The 21,292-nt window shown below is 34.2% G+C and overlaps 1 protein-coding gene across 1 annotated transcript in view; it reads left to right on the top strand.

Annotated features, from left to right (window-relative positions):
• LOC106474356 (obscurin-like) overlaps positions 1-21,292 on the top strand; it is a 40,235-nt gene that overhangs the window by 2,372 nt on the left and 16,571 nt on the right. The window contains exons 2-7 of the mRNA XM_013935048.2: positions 1,277-1,408; positions 11,088-11,252; positions 16,495-16,678; positions 16,980-17,262; positions 19,326-19,506; positions 19,868-19,943. Of these exons, the coding sequence (XP_013790502.2) occupies positions 1,277-1,408; positions 11,088-11,252; positions 16,495-16,678; positions 16,980-17,262; positions 19,326-19,506; positions 19,868-19,943 (1,021 nt within the window). The remainder of the gene's footprint in view (positions 1-1,276; positions 1,409-11,087; positions 11,253-16,494; positions 16,679-16,979; positions 17,263-19,325; positions 19,507-19,867; positions 19,944-21,292) is intronic.

Below are 21,292 nucleotides of genomic sequence, written 5' to 3'. Positions count from 1 at the left end.
AAACTTCATCGGGCCACGGGTTACCGAGTTAGTGCCGTTTTTTGGGTCTCTTTTATGAAAATTTCTAGCATGAGTAATTTTACATCACACTACCATTTGCACTCTTTACGAAACTTCATCGGGCCACGGGTTACCGAGTTAGTGTTATTTTTTGGGTCACTTTTATGAAAATTTCTAACATGAGTAATTTTACATCACACAACCATTTGCACTCTTTATGAAACTTCTTTGTTCAAATCTATTTCTCTGTCAATGTTCCCGTCTTCATTAAAAGGCATAAGATGACAAAAACAAGATCTTGATGAATTAATCAATAATGTGCCTTGGTTATGGTAGGTAATTCGAAGAAAAAATAAAGTGTTACTGTTTCTTATTTGTAGAAGGCTTAAGAGAAAAAAATCACAACATCACAATACCTGAAAACTCTGGCTTCACTTTTTTGGAAAATGAAATAGTCTATACTTTTACTCCCGATCAACAATCAAATAACTTTACTTGAATTATGAATAACATGAATGGATTGAAATATATGATTAAATTATCTCAAAATAAACCTTCATTTCGGTGCAAGATTGAAATTAGCTTGAATTCTTCATAACCTCTGAATAGTGGGTGACCCAACTGGTCACGGGTTGTCTAGTTTGTTGTCACGGGTTGTCTGAAAAAAAAAATCTGAAAAATCAGTGTAAATTGCAGCTAAAGAAACAAAAATCTTTAAAATTCTTTTAACAACTAATAATAATTAATATGCAAGTGAATTTTTTTTTAAAATGTCCATTTAATTTCACAAGTTGTTATTCTAATACATAACAGACAATTATATAGTAATGCCACTTCAGTCCATTGTACTTAACTTGGGTTTGAAAACAATGCACCCATGAAATATGACCACCTAAAACCAAAACATTTCAATTGACTTTTCTTTTCAATCTTTAAGAAGCCATCATTTAAAATAGACTTACTGGTTTTCATTATCTAAAAGACCTACTTGAACGTACTGTAGGTGTACCTGCTTACTGGTTTTTATTATCTAAAAGACCTACTTGAACGTTCTGTAGGTGTACCTGCTTACTGGTTTTATTATCTAAAAGACCTACTTGAACGTACTGTAGGTGTACCTGCTTACTGGTTTTATTATCTAAAAGACCTACTTGAACGTACTGTAGGTGTACCTGCTTACTGGTTTTTATTATCTAAAAGACCTACTTGAACGTTCTGTAGGTGTACCTGCTTACTGGTTTTTATTATCTAAAAGACCTACTTGAACGTACTGTAGGTGTACCTGGTAGACCAGATGCCCCAGATGTGGAGCAGTCATCTGATACAGAGATACTTTTGGTCTGGTGTCCACCAAAGAATGAGGGAAATTCTCCAACTTTGTGTTACTGTCTGGAATACAAGCAGCCTGGTAAGCTTTATATCTCCATATTAGATATTAGTGCAGAATACATTTATTCTATTTTGAACACATGTATTCAATATCTTTACAGTAATGTTAAGCACTTTTCTTCTTTAGAAAGCTTTACTTGTACATTCTGAAGTAAAAATGTTCCAAAAATTATTGATAGCTTCACAAATGTTGATGATATGTAACAAGTTTTCCAGTACGGTACATTACCTCCTCACTTAAATAACTATACTCATTCAGTGCTGCCCACTATATTCAAAAAATATTTTTATGCATGCCACAAGCCTTTTATCTCCCCGTCACTGAAATTGACTGATTCCAATGTGTCTCTTATGCAAATCATCATGTGTCAACTCTCCATTATTAAGAGTGCGACATACTCTCATACTCTCTAGTCATTTCTCCCAAACTGTCATTTCTCATTTGGCAGTACTTGTGTTCAGGTGTTTTTTATTTTGATGCTCTTCATGTGAATCGCATTCATGATTTTAATAGTTTAATTTCCAAAGTTGGATTTCTTCATTACTTTTTTTTCTTACTTACATTGTAGAAACCTTTTACTTTAACTTAATTTCCCAGTTGTTGTTTTTTTTTCACACTTGCATATTTTACATCAAATACTTTTTTTTTACTTACATTGTAGAAACCTTTTACTTTAACTTAATTTCCCAGTTGTTTTGTGTTTTTTCACACTTGCATATTTTACATCAAATACTTTTTTTTTACTTACATTGTAGAAACCTTTTACTTTAACTTAATTTCCCAGTTGTTTTGTGTTTTTTCACACTTGCATATTTTACATCAAATACTTTTTTTTTACGTATGTATTTCTACAATGAATTCTAAGATTCACGTTCCCACTTTGATTATCATACCTCCAGCACTATTTCACAGGATGAAGGTAGGGGAGACCCATCACTGGATTTATCTGTTGTGAGACTGATCATTATATGGGTCAGCTTCCTTCTCCTGAATTTGCCCCACTAATCCTCCTGCACAAGTCGAACCTTGTGCAAGCTGATGAAATATTGATAGCTTTTTTACATCACCAGATTTGGCCATGTCCTTCACTACCCTACCTGCAGAATCAGCTATGCCTAATAAGACATTTTTTTCTCAAGTATGTGATGTTTTATCTATTTCCCCACTTTCCTGTGATTTCTTATTACCTCCACTTTGGCTCATTTGTCATCTTCTGCTATCGATTTACATATGTGGTTTCACTGTTGTTTGGATCTTCTGGATTGTGATGCAACCTTGTCCCAGGCTCATTTGCCACCTCTTTCTTGTTGGGATTTATGCTTTCCTCTTTCTTTAAATGACTGGCTACTGTTAGCTCATCAGCTGGTCCTGGAGGCAACTTTAGTAGGCTGGATAATCAAGTTGGAGAAGTCCTTACTGTGACCTATCCAATATCATGTCCATTTGGGTGTTTTTCTTTTTAAACACCCATCGTAGTTGGGCCCACCCTTCTCGTCTTTGACTTCATTTCAGTTTTATTACAGCTCACAAGGTTCTATATGGCCTACTACATGACCTAAGTAAACAACTCTGGATTTACAAAAGTCACTTTTTGCCAGATTTACAGTGAGATTGGCTTTCTTCAGCCTCACAAAAACATCACGTACTACACATAAATGTTCTTCCCATGTGTCACTGTAAATCACAATATCATCAACATAAATTCCAACATCTGAAAGATTGTTGAGGCATTGATTTATCATTCGCTGAAAAGTTGCTTGAGAATTTTTCATCCCAAAAGGCATTACATTGTACTGGTATAACCCATCAGAAGTAACAAAAGCAGAGATTTCTTTTGCTCTGTCAGTTAAGAGGGACAGCCCAGTATCCCTTTAGTAGGTCACACTTTGAGATATATCTGGCTTTCCCAATTTTATCAATACAATCTTCCATTCTTGTAATGGGTAGAAATCTGTCTTTGTCAAAGCATTTACTTTGCAAAAGTCTGTACAGAATTTAAATGAGCCATCAGACTTAGGAACCAGTACACAAGGTGAAAACCAGTCACTTTTACTTGGCTCTATAATACCGTTTTCCAGCATGTAAGATATTTCTTTATGCATTTTCTTGGCCTTGATTGGATTCACCCGATAGGGATGTTGTGTTAGAGGAGAAGCATCACCTATGTTTACATCATGTACAGCAATGTTGGTTTGATTAGGAATGTCGGGAAACATACATTCATATTCATGCAATAGACTAACAAGTTGATCTTTCTTTTCAGGAGGCAAATGATCAAGTTTTGAATCAAGATTGGCCAGAATGTCAGAATTACTCAGTTTGATGTTGCATTCTTCTCCAATATTATCAAACTTATGGGTGTCTGAGTCAAAGCAACTGTCATCAGTATCAGGAGAACACTCAATGGTTAAAATATTTTCAGATGCTTTTCGTATATGGTGGGGTTTTAACATATTAATATGACACAGCTGGGTAGCCTTTCGACGATCAGGTGTTTTTACAACATAGTCCGTATCATTAACTTTCTGAACAACCTCATAGGGACCATGATACCTAGCTCTGAGTGAATGTCCCATAGTGGATAACAATACCAAGACCATGTCCCCAGGATTGAACTTATGCTCTTCAGCCTTACAGTCATAAACATTTTTCATTTTAACGTTGGATGACTTCAAATCTTCTCAAGCCAATTCACAAGCACATAGGAGTCTGGACCGAAACTTGGAAACGTAATCCAATAAGTGCATTTCTTTTGGATCATCTTTCAACCATTCTTCCTTCAGCAACTTCAAAGGGCCATGCAATGAAGGGCCAAACACCAACTCAAACGGGCTAAACCCTAACGACTCTTGAATGGACTCACGAACAGCAAATAATAATAAATTAACTCCTTATTCCAATCCTTCTCGTTATTGAGGCAGTAAGTCCGCATCATATTCTTCAAGGTAGAACGGAATCTCTCAAGAGCACCTTGCGATTCTTGATGATATGCACTAGATTTTATCTGTTTAGCAACAAGCTGATTAACAACTTGTTGAAACAACCCTAACATAAAAGTTGATCCTTGATCAGATTGAATTTCTTTGAACAAGCCAACAAAAGTAAATAAATTGATCAAAGCCTTAGAAATTTTTTGGGACGAAATGTTTCTCAAAGGTACAGCTTTAGGGAATTGAGTGAATGCGCACATGATAGTTAACAAATACTGGTTCCCTGATCGAGTTTTTGGCAAAGGCCCGACACAGTCAACAATCACATGACTGAAGGGTTCTTCGAATGCTGGGATAGGTTTCAGAGGAGCAACAGGAAGTTTCTGGTTAGGTTTTCCGACCAACTGAGAGATATGACAAGTTTTACAAAACTGAGAAACGTCTTGCCTAATTTTTGGCCAAGAGAAATGTCTTATAATTTTGTCACATGTCTTAAATGACCTCCCAAGGGGAATTTGATGGCCAACTTTCAATATTTGAGAAGATTATGCCTTAGGAACAACGATTTGATAAACGATAGCTCAATCCTCTGAAGCTGGCACATCTGGTGGTCTCCATTTTCTCATAAGCACCCCATTTTTGAAAAAATAACCATAATAACCACATTTAATAACCATTTTTAGTAACCATATTTAAGTAGTGAAGAGATCTGCAGGTCTTTTTCTTGCTCAGCTGTCAGTTTACTTTTAGTAAATTGAACTTCACTAGGTGAATCAGATCCCTCACGTCCATCTTTGTCACTCACTGTGGTATTGTCAGTAAGACAATCATTTACAAGATCTCTGTGAGATCCAAAAAATGTCTGAGACAAATCTATAATAAAATCCTCTGAATCCATGTCTATCATTTGTTTTTGGCTTAATTTCTTAGCCTGAGCTCGAGTCACAGAATACGAGGGAAACACATTGAGATTATCCTCAACTACCACATCATCCTTAGGTGAAACAGTGATCAGCTCGTTAACCATTTTAGGGTCAGCAGCAACTTTTCCCCAAGCCAAATCGTTTTCCAACAACAATGATACACCCTTAATTGGCAGAGTAGGTCTTACCCTAACCACAACTGGTCCCAAAACTAGGTCTGATACTAAATAAATATTATGAAGAGGAACATTAACAAAGCCACCTTCAATATCCTGAGCAATAATAGACTAGCCAGTGGCAAAACTCGATTCTAATGGCAAAACACCTTCTAACAACAATGATTGAGTTGCCCCAGTATCACGTAGAATACATATGGGTATTGAATTGCCAGTGTTATTTGTCAAAGTCATAGAACCAACAGACACAAAAGGTCTAAATTCCTTTCTGATTACATCAGCTTTTATACCAGTGGCCATATCAACAACATTGGGTGATCTGGTGAAACTATGTCCATATGTGGACACAAATGCACTGGGTGTTGCCTCCTTTTCTTTCTTCTTTTTCAAACACCAACAATCAGACATAACATGACCAGGTTTTTTACAAAAATGGCAGACAGACCTTGATGGTTTTGACAAAGTTTTAGCCCGACTGTATGAAGATTTCGAGGCAGAGGAGCTGGATTTTTTAGAAGAATTCTCAACCTAAGTGGATTGAACAGATACAGGTTTTTGTAGAAATGGTAGGAATTTCTTTATATGAAAAGTGGTTTTATGTGTTAAAGCATAGTCATCGGAAAGAGTGGCTGCTTCCTGTAATGCTTCCACTTTTTTTATCAAAGTAAGATTTGAGGTCGTCACATGTACAACGCTTAAATTTCTCAATTAGACATAATTGTCTTAGTTTGTCAAAACTATCGCCAGTATGCATTGAATTACATCATCGATCAAAATAAACTTCTTTTTCGTGGGCAAATTCCATATAAGTTTGATTATCCTGTTTGCAATAACCTCTAAACTTTTGGTGATAAGCCTCCGGTACTAACTCGTATGCTTGGAGAATAGCTGCTTTAAGCTTATCATAATTCATACAATCTTTTAAAGAGAGAGTGGCATAAGCGTCTTGTGCTTTACTAGTTAAGACACATTGTAAAGATAATGACCATTTTTCGGTGGGCCATTTCATGGTTTGGGCAACCTTCTCAAAATGTTAGAAATATTTATGTACTTCATTTTCATTGAACGGTGGTACTTAACGTATCAATTAAGTTCATAATTGTTATTTTGCCTTGGTCGATCACAATTAAGTCTAATTTTCATTTCTTTCAGCTTAATTTCTTTTTCGGCTTCAATACGAGCTTGTTCTTTCTCTTTCTCGGGTTCAATATGAGTTTGTTCTTTCTCGGCTTCAATACGAGTTTGTTCAACCTCGAGGCATTTATTTTCTCTTTCAGCTTCAATACGAGCTTCTTCAAGCTCGATTTGTTTGAGTTTTAGCTGAATTTCTAATTTATTCTTATCACTTAACCCTGGTTGGCTAATAGGGACACTAGAGTATTACCCTAATGCTTCTTTAGGCAACAAATCATCATCGACTAGTATTTCGATAATACACTTTTTTTAGTTCATTTTTTCTCATTGACCTTTTAACTTCCAGTTCTAAAACTTTGGCAATTTCAAGCAATTCATTTTTGTTATATTTTCTAGTTGTTTTAGGGAAGGTGATACAAGCAAATCTTGATGATCCAACATGATCAAATATTGTTGGTACTGATAAATATAAATTCAAATATGATCTAAATTATAATTTAGATCGAATTTTGTCACTGATTCAGATCCTGGATGAGCCCCCAATTTATGCTAAGTATTGAGAATTTGAAATTGTCCAAAGCCAAGTTAAATAATTTAAGTTTGACAGTTAAATCGTATTCTGGATTTAGTATCTAGATATATGCTGATATTTTAGTTAACTTGCGATATTTGCCAACAGGATTGATACACACCATTTTCGTTTTTAACACAAATAAGTTTTAATATATACACAACAGTACAATTTACAATAACAATTATTACAAACAAAGTTTATAAACAAAAATTTCACTAACTTACAGACAATATACAAATCTTCCTTCTAGATTGGAATTCCCTTGATATCTAGCGAGTTAACTTCAAGTCGATGTACATACAATTGCCAGGAAGCTAGCTAGCTTTGTCTCATTGGTCATCACACCAAATTGTTGGTCCGTTGAAGTAGATAATGTTTTCGTAAAACTAATAATGTCCGATAAGAATCCAATAATATTTTCAGAAAGATACTAACGTCCGATGAGAATCCACTGATGTTCAAAATTTATAGCTGTTCCTGGTCAAATGTCTTAATTTTTTCGGAGTTTTTTAGCAAAGTTGTTACACCGGTCTTTCTCTGGTCATTGGCGAGGAGATCCGGCTTCTTCCAACAGTTAGCTTCTTTCTGGCTTGTTTCATTCGCACTTCCTTCATGGAAGTTTCTCAAAGCAAATGGAATGTTTTCCATCATTTGTTTCTGGGTCCACAGTTTTTCTCCTGATCAATTCGTCATGCGGATTTCCTCATTTGACATTTAGATCAGAGGTCTTCTGTCTCCTTGATTTCGAATTTTCAAGCAGCCCTGTCCCACTTCTTTTAATTTTCTTGATACTGCAGGTGTTTACCTCTCCTACTCTTTACCTGTTGATATGTTCCTTCCGGATTTGTCATCTACTGTGGTGAGCTGCCCTTCTGGATGGGGATATTCATGTTGTCCTGCACTGCCTCACTTTCCCTACAATCGAACCAATCTCCCAGTGCTTCTGGTTTCACCTTTCCCTTACATCTTCCTTCCTTCTTCTATTCGCTTGTGAATGTCGGTGGTCTGTATATTTGCCATTGATGTTTCACACACTCTTTATCCTTCTGCATGTCTTCTCCTTTCTTTGGAACCTCTTTTCCTCCCTAACTCTGCAGTAGCTACTGAGGATACCTGCTCCATTCAGCCACTTTCTGTTCCTTCTGTTTCCCACCTTTATCCTCAGCCTGATCTGGATAGACTTCTATGTGTGTACTCTTCTCTGTTATATTGCCTGCACGGCTTCATTACTTGGTGCCCGTTTTTGCCTCTTTCTCCTTCTATTTTGCCATTGGGTTCCGCGCTTCATTCAATGAGCTTATTCCTCTTTATCGTCTTCCTCCCATATTTTGTTCTGAGTGTCTCCTCATTTAATTTTACACCTTACCTTTTCATTGGCCTTTCATCTTCGTTGTCCCTTGAAGACCCTTCTTCACTCAGGCATGTGGACTACCCATAATTCATTTTTCATCTCACTATTTGCATTGAATCACAGTTTCTTCCTCTTCGGGCTATCATCTTATGCCTGTAGCCATTCTTCAGAATTCAGTGAGATTTTGACTGGGTAAGTTATTTTTTTCTTATTCTTTCCTTTTCATGAGCCCTTTTTCCCTTTTATTATTGCTCAATGTTTGTATCCTGCTCTGTGGCAAGTGGTGCCTGACCAGGTCTTCTTTTAACAGATTAAATCTGCAATGTACAGCCATGTCGAGTTACATATTATATTTCCATGACCACGCAACACACACTGCAGAGATGAGGTGTTTCACAAGATCGTTTGTGGGTTTATCTTTTCGAGGGAATTTTTAGCAAAAACATTTTCCTGTCCCAGACCATACTCACCCATGGACTACATGGGTAAAGCAGAAAGGGATAGCTTTCCCATCCCTGCCATGCCTTGTATTGAATAACTCAGTATTGTCTGCTTTTAAAACTAACATTTTGTTGTCACCCATTGCACTGTCTGAGGTGTTGTCGTTTCTCCGAACACTCCATCACATTTAACCCCCTTTTCTTCTAGTGGAGTTGGGGAGTTTTACCACTTTCCAGTTCCAAGCTGCTGGGATGGTGGATCATGAAAGCATCCTCCTGAATGGGTTAATGAAATACAAAATACAAATAACATATAGAAATGATTATACGACCATTCAGTTGAGATTAGAACAGTGGTGTTCTGCTGGTGTAGATGACATGATATCCTGCATTATGAAACAAATATAAATGGGAATTAACTCTCAAAAATTGCAGTACACCTCTGATTTGGATCCCTCATCCTACTCCCACGTGGATGTTAGTTTCCAATCAACATAAGTCCTCCCACATTTCTAACGGATGTCTATATTTTTCTCTCAATTATACTCTTGTTACTCCATCCTTGCTGTGGATCACAATGGAGGTATTTGCAGATTTTTACAATATTTTCCCTTCCGCTATCCCTTGATGCTTATTATTTCAAGGATGTCACTGTGCTTGGTGCAGTTTCAGAGATGGTTTATATTATGCAGACATCTTTTTGATACCAGATGTCGGGTTCCAGGATCGATCTATCAATTTCTTATATTAACATGTGTCTCATTCATAGGTCTCAGGGTTCTTGATTCCCTCTGGCCTCATGAACTTGAGGTGAAGATGGCATGATCCTCTTTCCTACACTCACCAGGTGGCTGAGTTTTGGATTGTACTTGACTTGCCACCTTCTTTCCTACCCCTACATAGATGTCGGTTCCCAATGGCATGGGTTTTAGATTGTAATCGACTTGCCAATTGTATGATCCTCTTTCCTACCCCCACATGGAGGTCAGTATCCAGTGGACACATTTTGGGTTGTAGTTGACTTGCCTCCGGTATGATCCTCTATCCTACCCCCACATGGATGTCAGTTCCCAATGGCATGGGTTTTAGATTGTAATCGACTTGCCAATTGTATGATCCTCTTTCCTACCCCCACAGGGAGGTCAGTATCCAGTGGACACATTTTGGGTTGTAGTTGACTTGCCTCCGGTATGATCCTCTATCCTACCCCCACATGGATGTCAGTCCCCAATGGCTGGGTTTTGGATTGTAGTTGACTTACTGATGGTGTGATCCTCATCCTACCCCAATGTGGATGTCAGTTCTTAGTGGTTTTGGATGTAGTTGACTTCCTTTATACAGTCCATGAAGCCCTAACCACTCTACACCTAGGACACATCCTTTTAATTTTACCCACTTTTATATATTCTGGGATAGAGTTGCATAAATAGTATATTGTTCGGATCACTATCTGACCTTAGTTCTCTCCCACTTGGATGTGCTCCTCTGTTTTTTGCCCATATGTGCGACATTTTTCTATGATGGGCAAAGAGTATACCTGGTTCAGAAGTTGTGTGATCCCCCACATTAGATCTTCGAATCTGACTCTCTAGTCTTAGGGTGTGTCCTTTGGATGCTTTCAAAGTATGCTACTTTTTTCCCCTCCCACCAGTCGCTCTACCAATTCAGTGTGAGATTCTAGCTATTTATGTGAGAGGAGGTAATGTACCGTATTGGAAGTTATAATTTTCTTATACTGAAAATGTATTTCCAATAGGTACTTACTTCTGCTCACACTTCCCAACCTTCCTCCTCACTGAGAACCAGTGCTTCCATCTTCTGCCAAAACTCAAAGTGATAGTTTGACAGAATTTAATAGAGTATGTTGCACTCTTATTTGTGGAGGGTTGACGCGACGCATGATGATTTGCATGAGAGACACATTGAAATCAGTCAGTTCCAATGAAGGGGGAGATAAAAGGCTTGTGACATGCATAAAAACGTTGTTTTTTTTTACATATAGAGGGCAGCACTAAACGAGAATAGCTATGTATGTGAAAGGAAGTATGTACCTATTGGAAATACATTTTCAATATAGGAAAATTATAACTTACAGTAATTATATCAAACACAGTTAAAGTGTTGTTTGTTAAATATGCATTCAAATATATAATTATTTTTTATACCTAGATGAAAGTACGTGGACCAAAGTATCTGATAAAATAGATCACGAATTTTATGTTGTTCGTGACCTCTCTTCATCAACCATATACCATTTCCGCATGGCTGCTAAAAACAGGTTTGGTTGGAGTGAAAGTAGCTTGCCCTCAGAACAAACCAGCACTTTAGCATCAGGTGAGCTCACATTTGTTATCAAATGTATCTTCTTTGACAGATAGGTGTTTATCACTAAGGCAATCTGACAATAGATGACTTAATACATTTATCATTACACATAGATAATCACTAAAGGAATTATTATAAAAGTCTGCTAATAAGTATTATAAATATGTTAATACTTCTATGGATATGGGCATTACTATAACACAGCAATGAAAGAAAGAGGAGTACTATGATTGTGCAGTACGTGTAAAAAGCACTGCCTGGACATGGGACAGAAAATGCATGCTGGCCACATGACCAATCCCAAATTTACAGAAGACACATTCATATGTGAGAGTTTTTACCCACAAACTTGTTAATTACTGATATGACCACATTGAATAGTGGAATACTAAATGCCAGAAGGACACAGGCAGACTCAATAGTGAGTAGCTTTCCCTACATTCAGGTTAAAAATGTAATTTACAGTGATTAAATCCTTAATATTGAGTGAGGCTGTTGTCATACATTATTAGCAACAATCTGATACCCACAAATCACAATGTATATGTTTGTAACATGAGAGAAAAATAATAATGTAGTTTCATACTCGGTGATATTTTAATGATTCGTTTAAAAATAAAGCCAAAAGATATTATTGTTTGCTAATAATAACAAATACTGTCCTTTTAATATTATAGAACATGTTCTATTATTGATAATATTATTGTTTGCTAATAATAACAAATACTGTCCTTTATCTTTTGGCTTGTGATAGTGTAATATTATAGAACATGTTCTATTATTGATAATCACTATCACCTTTGCATATTTTGACATATATCTTAACCGATGAAAGCTCATTGAATCACATTTAAAATAATACTTCAATTTCCTGTTGCATCGTCAGTGACAATTTACATCCTAAACGTTTTATGAATTTTGAAAAACTTTCTATGAACATTGTATTAACATTTTATATTTATCTTCTGTATTTTTATATTAGTTTTTTAATATAAAAAGAAGTTAATTATTACATAGAATAATTATTGCTTAAATAAACATTTTGTGTATTAGAGAGAAATACCTTTAAGAAAAATACCTGAAATTAATGCAAGTGAAAACAAGATCGTCATTACTGTGTGTACTTAGAGTGAATTATGCATGATTTAGAAAAACTGCATAAACTCCTCAAAAGTGCAACTCCGTGACAGAAAGAAACGTTGATCTGTGTTTACTATTACGTACTTCTTATGTCCATCTTGCATGTTTAGTTTTAGCAGGTCATGTATGTTATTTGTAAATTTAGTTATATTTCAACACAAGTGCATATGTTATTACTTGTATTTTTTGCAGTTGTCAAGACAAATGAATAGATGTATTTTTCTAGGTAGATTATGACGTTGAAGGTAATCTGAAACTGTAAAAATGTAATTCTTTATCACATTTGTATAACTTATAGAAAATATCCCAAGTTTATGAAACTATTTTACCCATTAGTTCCTTGAGAGAATTTGTATCTTGCTAATTAAGTGCATTTAAACATTTATTTTACATTCAGGAATGTTTTACAAGTAGCCAGTCAAAAGATCAGAGAATATAAAATAAAATATAATTAACGTGAGAGAACACATTTTTTGTAGCTTTTATTCCCATTGTTATTTAAGAGTACAAATAATAAGTCAAGATCCTATTTCAAACTCAACCATGCTTAGTTTTACCATGAACAAATTAATAATATAGGTCTAAATATCATTTTTATAAATACCTCAGAAAATAATCTTTCTCAATTAGAAAATCACTAATGAAGAGGAGGATTTAATCGTAGATTCAAGATGAATGTACCAGTTTTGTCAGGTTTTAGCTATCTAAACGTTACATTGGGTAAAATGTCACCCTAACATTTGGGGATTATCCACATCCAAAACAGCGTGGGAGTGTTGGATTAAAATACACACATTTTGTTATCATTATAAAGATGTGCATATCCATTTCAAACACAATGCAAGATTTAGAAACTCAAAAGCTAAAGAAACACTTTCAGTTTTTACTACTTTCTGTTTTAGACTTCTTTTATATTTTTTAACTTTTTGTTTTTTAGGATTAATAAATATGTATTGTTACGTATTACAATTTTCAAATGGTCTGAAATTGAGCTAAATGATAATTCAAATTTAGTTGTTAAATTATACTTTGGATTTAGTTGTTAAATAAATGCCAATATATAGCCAGTTTATGGTATTTGCCAACAAGATTGATACATACTGTTTTTCCTTTTTAACACAAATCTATTTTAATGCACATCCAATCATACAATATACAATAATAGTTATTACAAACAATGAGTTATATAGAAAAGTTTTACAAACTTACAAGCAATATAAAGTCCTATTTTGAGTCTGGAATTTCCTTGATATCTTGTCAAGGGTTGATGATGAGTGAGTTAATTTCAAGTTGACATAGGTATAATTCACTTAACAGAGAGATAGCTAGCCCTGTAGTTCTTGCTGATCACACATCGATTACAGGTCGAATTTTCACCGACGACGTTAGGTAATGTTTTCGTAAAAGTACTAATGTCCGATGTGAATCCACTGAAATTGAATGGTTTAAAATGATCGAAATTTATAAATGTTCCTGGTCAAATTTTTTAAGTTTCCCAATTAATAAGCATTATAACAATCACAGTTATAACTTCCGAAGTTTATACCACACCAACTATAGCAAACCAATAATAGATACTGTTTTTTTTGCCTCATCGCGTTCGTTATATTTATAGACGTGTGGAGAGTTTCTCAAATTCAGATAATGTAACAGTACTGATGTTAACACTATTGTTTATAATGTAACAGTACTGATGCTAACACTATTGTTTATAATGTAACAGTACTGATGCTAACACTATTGTTTATAATGTAACAGTACTGATGTTAACACTATTGTTAGTAATGTAACAGTACTGATGTTAACACTATTGTTTATAAGGTAACAGTACTGATGTTAACACTATTGTTTATAATGTAACTGTTAACATCAGTACTCTATTGTTTATAATGTGACAGTACTGATGTTAACACTATTGTTTATAATGTAACAGTACTGATGCTAACACTATTGTTAGTAATGTAACAGTACTGATGCTAACACTATTGTTAGTAATGTAACAGTACTGACAATTACACTATTGTTAGTAATGTAACAGTACTGATGCTAACACTATTGTTAGTAATGTAACAATACTGATGCTAACACTATTGTTAGTAATGTAACAGTACTGATGCAAACACTATTGTTAGTAATGTAACAGTACTGATGCTAACACTATCATTTATAATGTAACAGTACTGATGCTAACACTATTGTTTATAATGTAACAGTACTGATGTTAACACTATTGTTTATAATGTAACAGTACTGATGCTAACACTATTGTTAGTAATGTAATAGTAATGTAACAGTACTGATGCTAACACTATTGTTAGTAATGTAACAGTAATGTAACAATACTGATGCTAACACTGTTGTTAGTAATGTAACAGTACTGATGCTAACACTATCGTTTATAATGTAACAGTACTGATGCTAACACTATTGTTAGTAATGTAACAATACTGATGCTAACACTATTGTTAGTAATGTAACAATACTGATGCTAACACTATTGTTAGTAGTGTAACAGTACTGATGCTAACACTATTGTTTATAATGTAACAGTACTGATGCTAACACTATTGTTAGTAATGTAACAGTACTGATGCTAACACTATTGTTAGTAATGTAACAGTAATGTAATAATACTGATGCTAACACTATTGTTAGTAATGTAACAATACTGATGCTAACACTATTGTTAGTAATGTAACAATACTGATGCTAACACTATTGTTAGTAATGTAACAATACTGATGCTAACACTATTGTTAGTAATGTAACAATACTGATGCTAGCACTATTGTTAGTAATGTAACAGTACTGATGCTAACACTATTGTTTACATACACATACATATATTGTTGCTTCTTACACTCAAGAATCTTCTAAAACTAAAGAATAGGTGGTAGTTTTGCAATACATATTTAACATTATAAGCTATGCATATTTCTAAATATAAACTTAATCTAAACAAATGTTGATATTAAAATAAATATATAATAATAAATCCGCTACAAAATATCCTGTCCCTTTCACCACTAATAATCCATCACAGTATTTAGTTCTTCACACATTTATACAAGCATTTTTAAGTAATTTATTTGCAAATTTTTATTTTCTTTTATTGTCAGATCTTTCTGTTGATAAATGCTAAACATTTATTTTCAAAAGGTAACATTTACTCTTTTTCAATTATAAGAAAAAATTTAAAATAATAGTAATATTCAAAAATGGTTAAGTAAGTTAGTAACAAAGTAATTTCATGAAGTAGAAAGTTTAACTATTCAACTTTTAAAAGTATATTTTTTTGAGCCAGTGGCCCTAATTATGTTTTATATTGCTCAGTTTCACATGCTAATGAACATCATAGTTCTTTTAAAAATCTTTTGGTATGGGATAATGAAAGACATTATATCAGCTTTGGAAGTTTATGGAAAATTTCTGATTTTTAGTTGAACATCAATAGTTAGTTTACAAAGTTAATGATCCATATTTTTACACAACCAATTTATATTGAAGATGATATTTATTTGCTTTACTAACCTTTCAAACTCTTACTGTATATGTTCAATGGCTATCCACAGGAAGGCATTGCTGGCTATTTCTTTGGTCAGTGCCAATGACTAAGTAGTTCACACCCCAGCATGAAGAGTTTTTAATGAAGACTTTGTGATTATAATTTAATGTTTTCCATACATATACCTGTTTGCACATGCAATTTGTGAGTACTGTACGATTTAGTAGCTATAATGATTTCAAATGAAATTGCATTAATAGTTGAGAAAGTTTCTGTTTGAATGTTCTAGCATTTGTCATTCATCTACTTAATAAAATGTGATAAGTAAGGTCTTGTGATAGCTTCAGTAGGATTTGCATACATTTTACAGGACAGTTATACTTAGAATACAATAGCATAAAAATAATTTTACACTTACAACATCACTTATCAGTAAGTCAATTAATGCATTATTGATGGTAATCTTAAGCTATTCAACGTTAATACTATCAGTTACAAGATTTATGTCTAAATTCCAATGTCTAGTTTAGCAAACATTATTTAATGATATAACAGATGATATAATGATATAACAGAATTGTATCATCCTTTATTTACTTTATTCAGGTGCTCCTAAAGTCAAAATAACTAAAGCTCGTAAATATCGTCAAGAAATGACTGAGAGAGGCCATGAAATTGAAATGAATGAGTTCGATGTTTCTGATTTAGACTACAATATTGAACAAAATCCAATTCCTATGATTGACAGAGATCCTATGGAAATGTACAACTTTGTTGCTGAGATAGCCAGGTATATGTGCTTCACTAACTTCTAACTGTAGCATTTAATAATGAAATATGGAAAATTTGTTTATATTTATCATGTATAATATATAGGCTATTTAAGAGTTTGTAATAGATAATTACTAGATTCCTGATACAGTTTGTACCATTTTCCAAATGTTTTGTAATATAATAAAAAAGGTTGTAAAATTCATCCAACAAATGAAATATTATTACTCTGAAATATAATTATCAACCTCGCGTACTCTGACATTTTCCTATAACTACTAAGCCTAACTGAAATAAATTAATTTTTAATTTTCCAACAGAGGAAGGTTTTCTGTTGTTGTGAAAATCTGGGTAAAGGAAATGGGAAAAACACTTGTAGGCAAAGTTATCCACACTAGCAGTGAGAATGAGTCAGATGTTCTACAAGAGTATGATATTCTTAAATCTTTGAGACATGAACGTATTGCATCCTTGGAAGCTGCTAGCCGTAAGAATGAGCTTACTATCCTTGTAATGGAAAAACTCTCTGGTATAGACATCCTTACCTATCTTACGTCTCATCATGAATATAGTGAAGACACAGTTGCAAAAATCATCACACAGGTAAGAAATTCCATTCCAATATGGTACACATTACTTCCACCCACATAAATAGCTATTCTCTATGTGCAAAAAATAATTTTACACATGCCTTCTATCTCTCCTCTGTTGTAATTTACTGATTCTAATGCATCTCTCATACAAATCATCATGTGTCAACCCTCCACCAATAAGAGTGCAAACATACTATCATGATGCATGTGGCTCCCTCTATTCAATTCTACTGAATAATCACTTCTCATTTGGCAGTACTCCTGTTCAGATGTTTTTTCTTTTGGTGCTCTTTGTGTGTATTGTTATTTTAATAGCTTATTTGCGGAAATGGGATTTTTTCATTATTATTTTTTTTCTTTACATTTGAAGAAATATTTTAATTTAACTGAATTTCCCTGACTTTATTATTTTTTCTCACACTTTCATATTTTGTTTGATTTACATAGTTCTACAATGAATTCTAAGGTTCTTATTCCCAAATTGGGCGTAATATCTTTAGCAATATTTTCACAGGCTGCAGGTGGAGGGGACCCGTCATTGGATTTTTCTGCTATTATCCATCATGAGATTGATTGTTATATGGGTAAACCACTAATCTTCCTGAACAAGTTGAAACATTTCAGGCCGATAAAGATTTGATAGCCTTTTTTACACCACCAGATTTTGCCGTGTTTTCCCTACCTCTCCTGCAGAATCAGCTAGGTCTATTAGGCCGATAAAGATTTGATAGCCTTTTTTACACCACCAGATTTTGCCGTGTTTTCCCTACCTCTCCTGCAGAATCAGCTAGGTCTATTAGGCCGATAAAGATTTGATAGCCTTTTTTACACCACTGGATTTTGCTGTGTTTTCCCTACCTCTCCTGCAGAATCAGCTAGGTCTATTACTGCAATTTTCTACATGATTTCTGTTATGTTATGTATGTTAAGCCCTAACCACTCTACACCTAGGACACATCCTTTTAATTTTACCCACTTTTATATATTCTGGGATAGTTGCATAAATAGTATATTGTTCGGATCACTATCTGACCTTAGTTCTCTCCCACTTGGATGTGCTCCTCTGTTTTCCACCCATATGTGCGACATCTTTCTCTAATGAACAAAGAGTATGCCTGGTTCAGAAGTGGTGCAGTTCCCCATATCAGATCTTAGAATCTGACTGTCTCATCTTAGGGAAATGTCCATCAAACAGTTTTAAAGGATGCTTCTTTTCCTCACACTGCTCCCTCCACCTATTCAATGTGGGATTCTAGCAATTTATGTGAGTGGAGGTAATGTATCGTATCGGAAGTTATAATTTACCTATACTGAAAATGTATTTCCGATAGGTACTTACTTCCGCTCACACTTCCCACCCTTCCTCCACAATGAAAACTGGTGCTTCAATTTTCTGCCAAACCTCAAAGTGATACTTCTGTAGATTTGAGTAGAGGGAGTCACATGCATCATGAGAGTATGTCACACTCTTATTGGTGGAGGGTTTACCCATGATGATTTGCATGAGAGAAGCATTGAATCAGTCAATTTCAATGGAGGGGAGATAGAAGGCTTGTGGCATGTATTAAAAACAATTGCACATAGAGGGCAGCACTGAAGAGAATAGCTATTTATGTGAGACCAGGTAAGTACCTATTGCAAATACATTTTCAGTGTAGGAAAATTATAACTTTAGGATGGTTATTTTTTAATCTTGTATTCCTAAAGAAGAAATAATGTATTTCACAAAATTTTAGTTTTTATTTATTCTAAAATTATTACAATGATATAAACATCCAGAGTTGGATTGATTTACAAATATTGCTTAAAATGAGATTTCAAAGTTAAAGAAGCTGAAAATTTTGAGAAACTTGTTGGTAAAGATTCTTTAGTTTTATAAAATATTAGAATTTAATATAAAATTAAATGTGACTTTTCCTGTAGTTAGCTACAGCCATTTCAATTACATTGCAATAACCCTCAGAGTTGTCCCTGTGATGAGTCATTGGTAGGTTTATGGACGTAAACACTAAAACATGGGGTTCAACATCCCATGTTAAAATGCAAATATGAATTCACCATCTCAATCTTTAGGTACTGAATGCCATAGAGTATCTCCACTTCCGAGGAATATGTTGCTTAGAAATACAGCCAGATAATGTTGTCATGATTAACCATCGACGACCAGATATTAAACTGGTTGATTTGGGGTCAGCCAGTTATGTTCCAAAAACTGGAAAAAAGATTGATGTTAAAGGAAAAGTTGAATACTTGGGTAAGTTTTTGTTTCAATCAAAAAATAATAATAATATGTATGTTGTGTTATATTAATAAGCAAGCATCTTTTAGATGTATTATGAACCAATAAAACTTTTATATAATTTTATTTAAGTAATTAATCTTATATAACTCCATTTAAGTAATTAACCTGATGATTAATTGTTATCTTAAGGTGTTTAAACCTTTTTTAAATATGAAAACTGAAATATTTCGTACAATGTTGCTTTGTGCAGTCTGTAGGTAACCTGTCATGGTCTTGTGTATTTTTTAATATATAATACTGTACTATGTATATTACTTTCTCAGTTGTTTTATGAGATCTTTGTATTTCAAATACTTTTTTACCCACCAAACAGCTCCAGAAATAGTAAAAAAAGAAGAAGTTAGCACAGCTACTGATGTGTGGGCAGTTGGAGTCCTTACCTATATATTGTAAGTATACAGTTCTATCATTCGATCTCAGGCTTCAATTACTTGAAATTTATTGCTTACTGTGTTCTACTATACAGATAAAATTAGCTAAAATACTAAAAAACCTGATATGTTGTATATTTTTTCTAAGGATTTCCTAAGTAGGTATACCAGTAATTTGCAAAGAACATTAAAAGGGCAGGGTTCATTGATAAAAAAGAGCACTTTTCAAGCATCAAAAGACAATTTGTTTTTTTTTGGGGGGGGGGAGACTGTAGGGACAGTGGGTTCCTTCTGTTGTACATAGGGTGAGAACCAGGAGAAGGAAATAGATCCTCTTTGTATTCCTATTCAATCAGTCTTATAAACTTTTAAAATCTAAAACTGAACAATGAAGTCTTGCATACTAACATTTAACAGCATATCACAATTATTTTAATTACTGTAAAGATTTAAAAATCCCTGCTTACCATTATTTTAAGTCTGAAATAGTTTGTGTTTTTTAAATATAACTAGCAGTAAGTAAGGTGTGAAATCAGGCATGTCTTTTAAGGGCAAAACATGTATGTAGGGTATCGGCTTTTACAGTGTAAGTCAACAAACTAAAATAATATGTTTTATATGTGCTTAAATGCAAACACAAATTTACAGTTTTTGATAAAGATTATTAAAAATTTTTAGTTTAAATATGATAAGTTTACATCATCATGCGCGCAATTTTTTGTGAAATGTAAGGGGGCAAATGTCCCCTTTTGCCCCTCCCTGCAGGTACCCTTGGGCATACTACATGGCAATGAAGTAGCTAATCAATGGCATATTTCATATGTGCCTTTGATGCTTCAAGAATTCTAGTAGGTGAAATTAAAGCAGTCATATCAAGAAATCAGAAATACTCTGAAGGTTGTAGAAACAGTAAACAAATAGTATATAAGCTGAGATGGTGTGTATCATAAGTAATAATTGACTAGGCTGCACTTACAGTATTTGTGTGAAATGTGTAAGAAACAAGGACAAGTTTCAATTACTTCATTCTTCAAAATATTTAGCAAAGAACCTAAAGCAGTAATTAGTGAGATGGAAAACCAAACAGATGTAGTTAACGTTATCAGTAAAGTGCTTGGATATGTTCAGAAATCTCTAGGCTTAACTACAACATCATAAAACCTTAGATACTGTTACAACAGCGGAAGTCACGTGACGCTGGTAGCATGTCATGTGCTTCTAGAACGTTCATGCCCCTTTGTGAAGTCTCGAGTGTTTACTAGATATGCAGTATTCTTGTATATAAGACCGTGAAGAAGTGACGGCAACAATGTAATTGATCTGCAGACAGAGAGAGACTGACAATTGAGTCGAGCACGTGAGTCGTT

This window comes from Limulus polyphemus, unplaced genomic scaffold (assembly GCF_000517525.1).
Source record: "Limulus polyphemus unplaced genomic scaffold, Limulus_polyphemus-2.1.2 Scaffold7112, whole genome shotgun sequence".
Classification (NCBI taxonomy): Eukaryota; Metazoa; Arthropoda; class Merostomata; order Xiphosura; family Limulidae; genus Limulus; species Limulus polyphemus.
The sequence above is the reverse complement of the archived record's forward strand: the minus strand, read 5'-3'. Positions and strand labels throughout refer to the sequence as shown.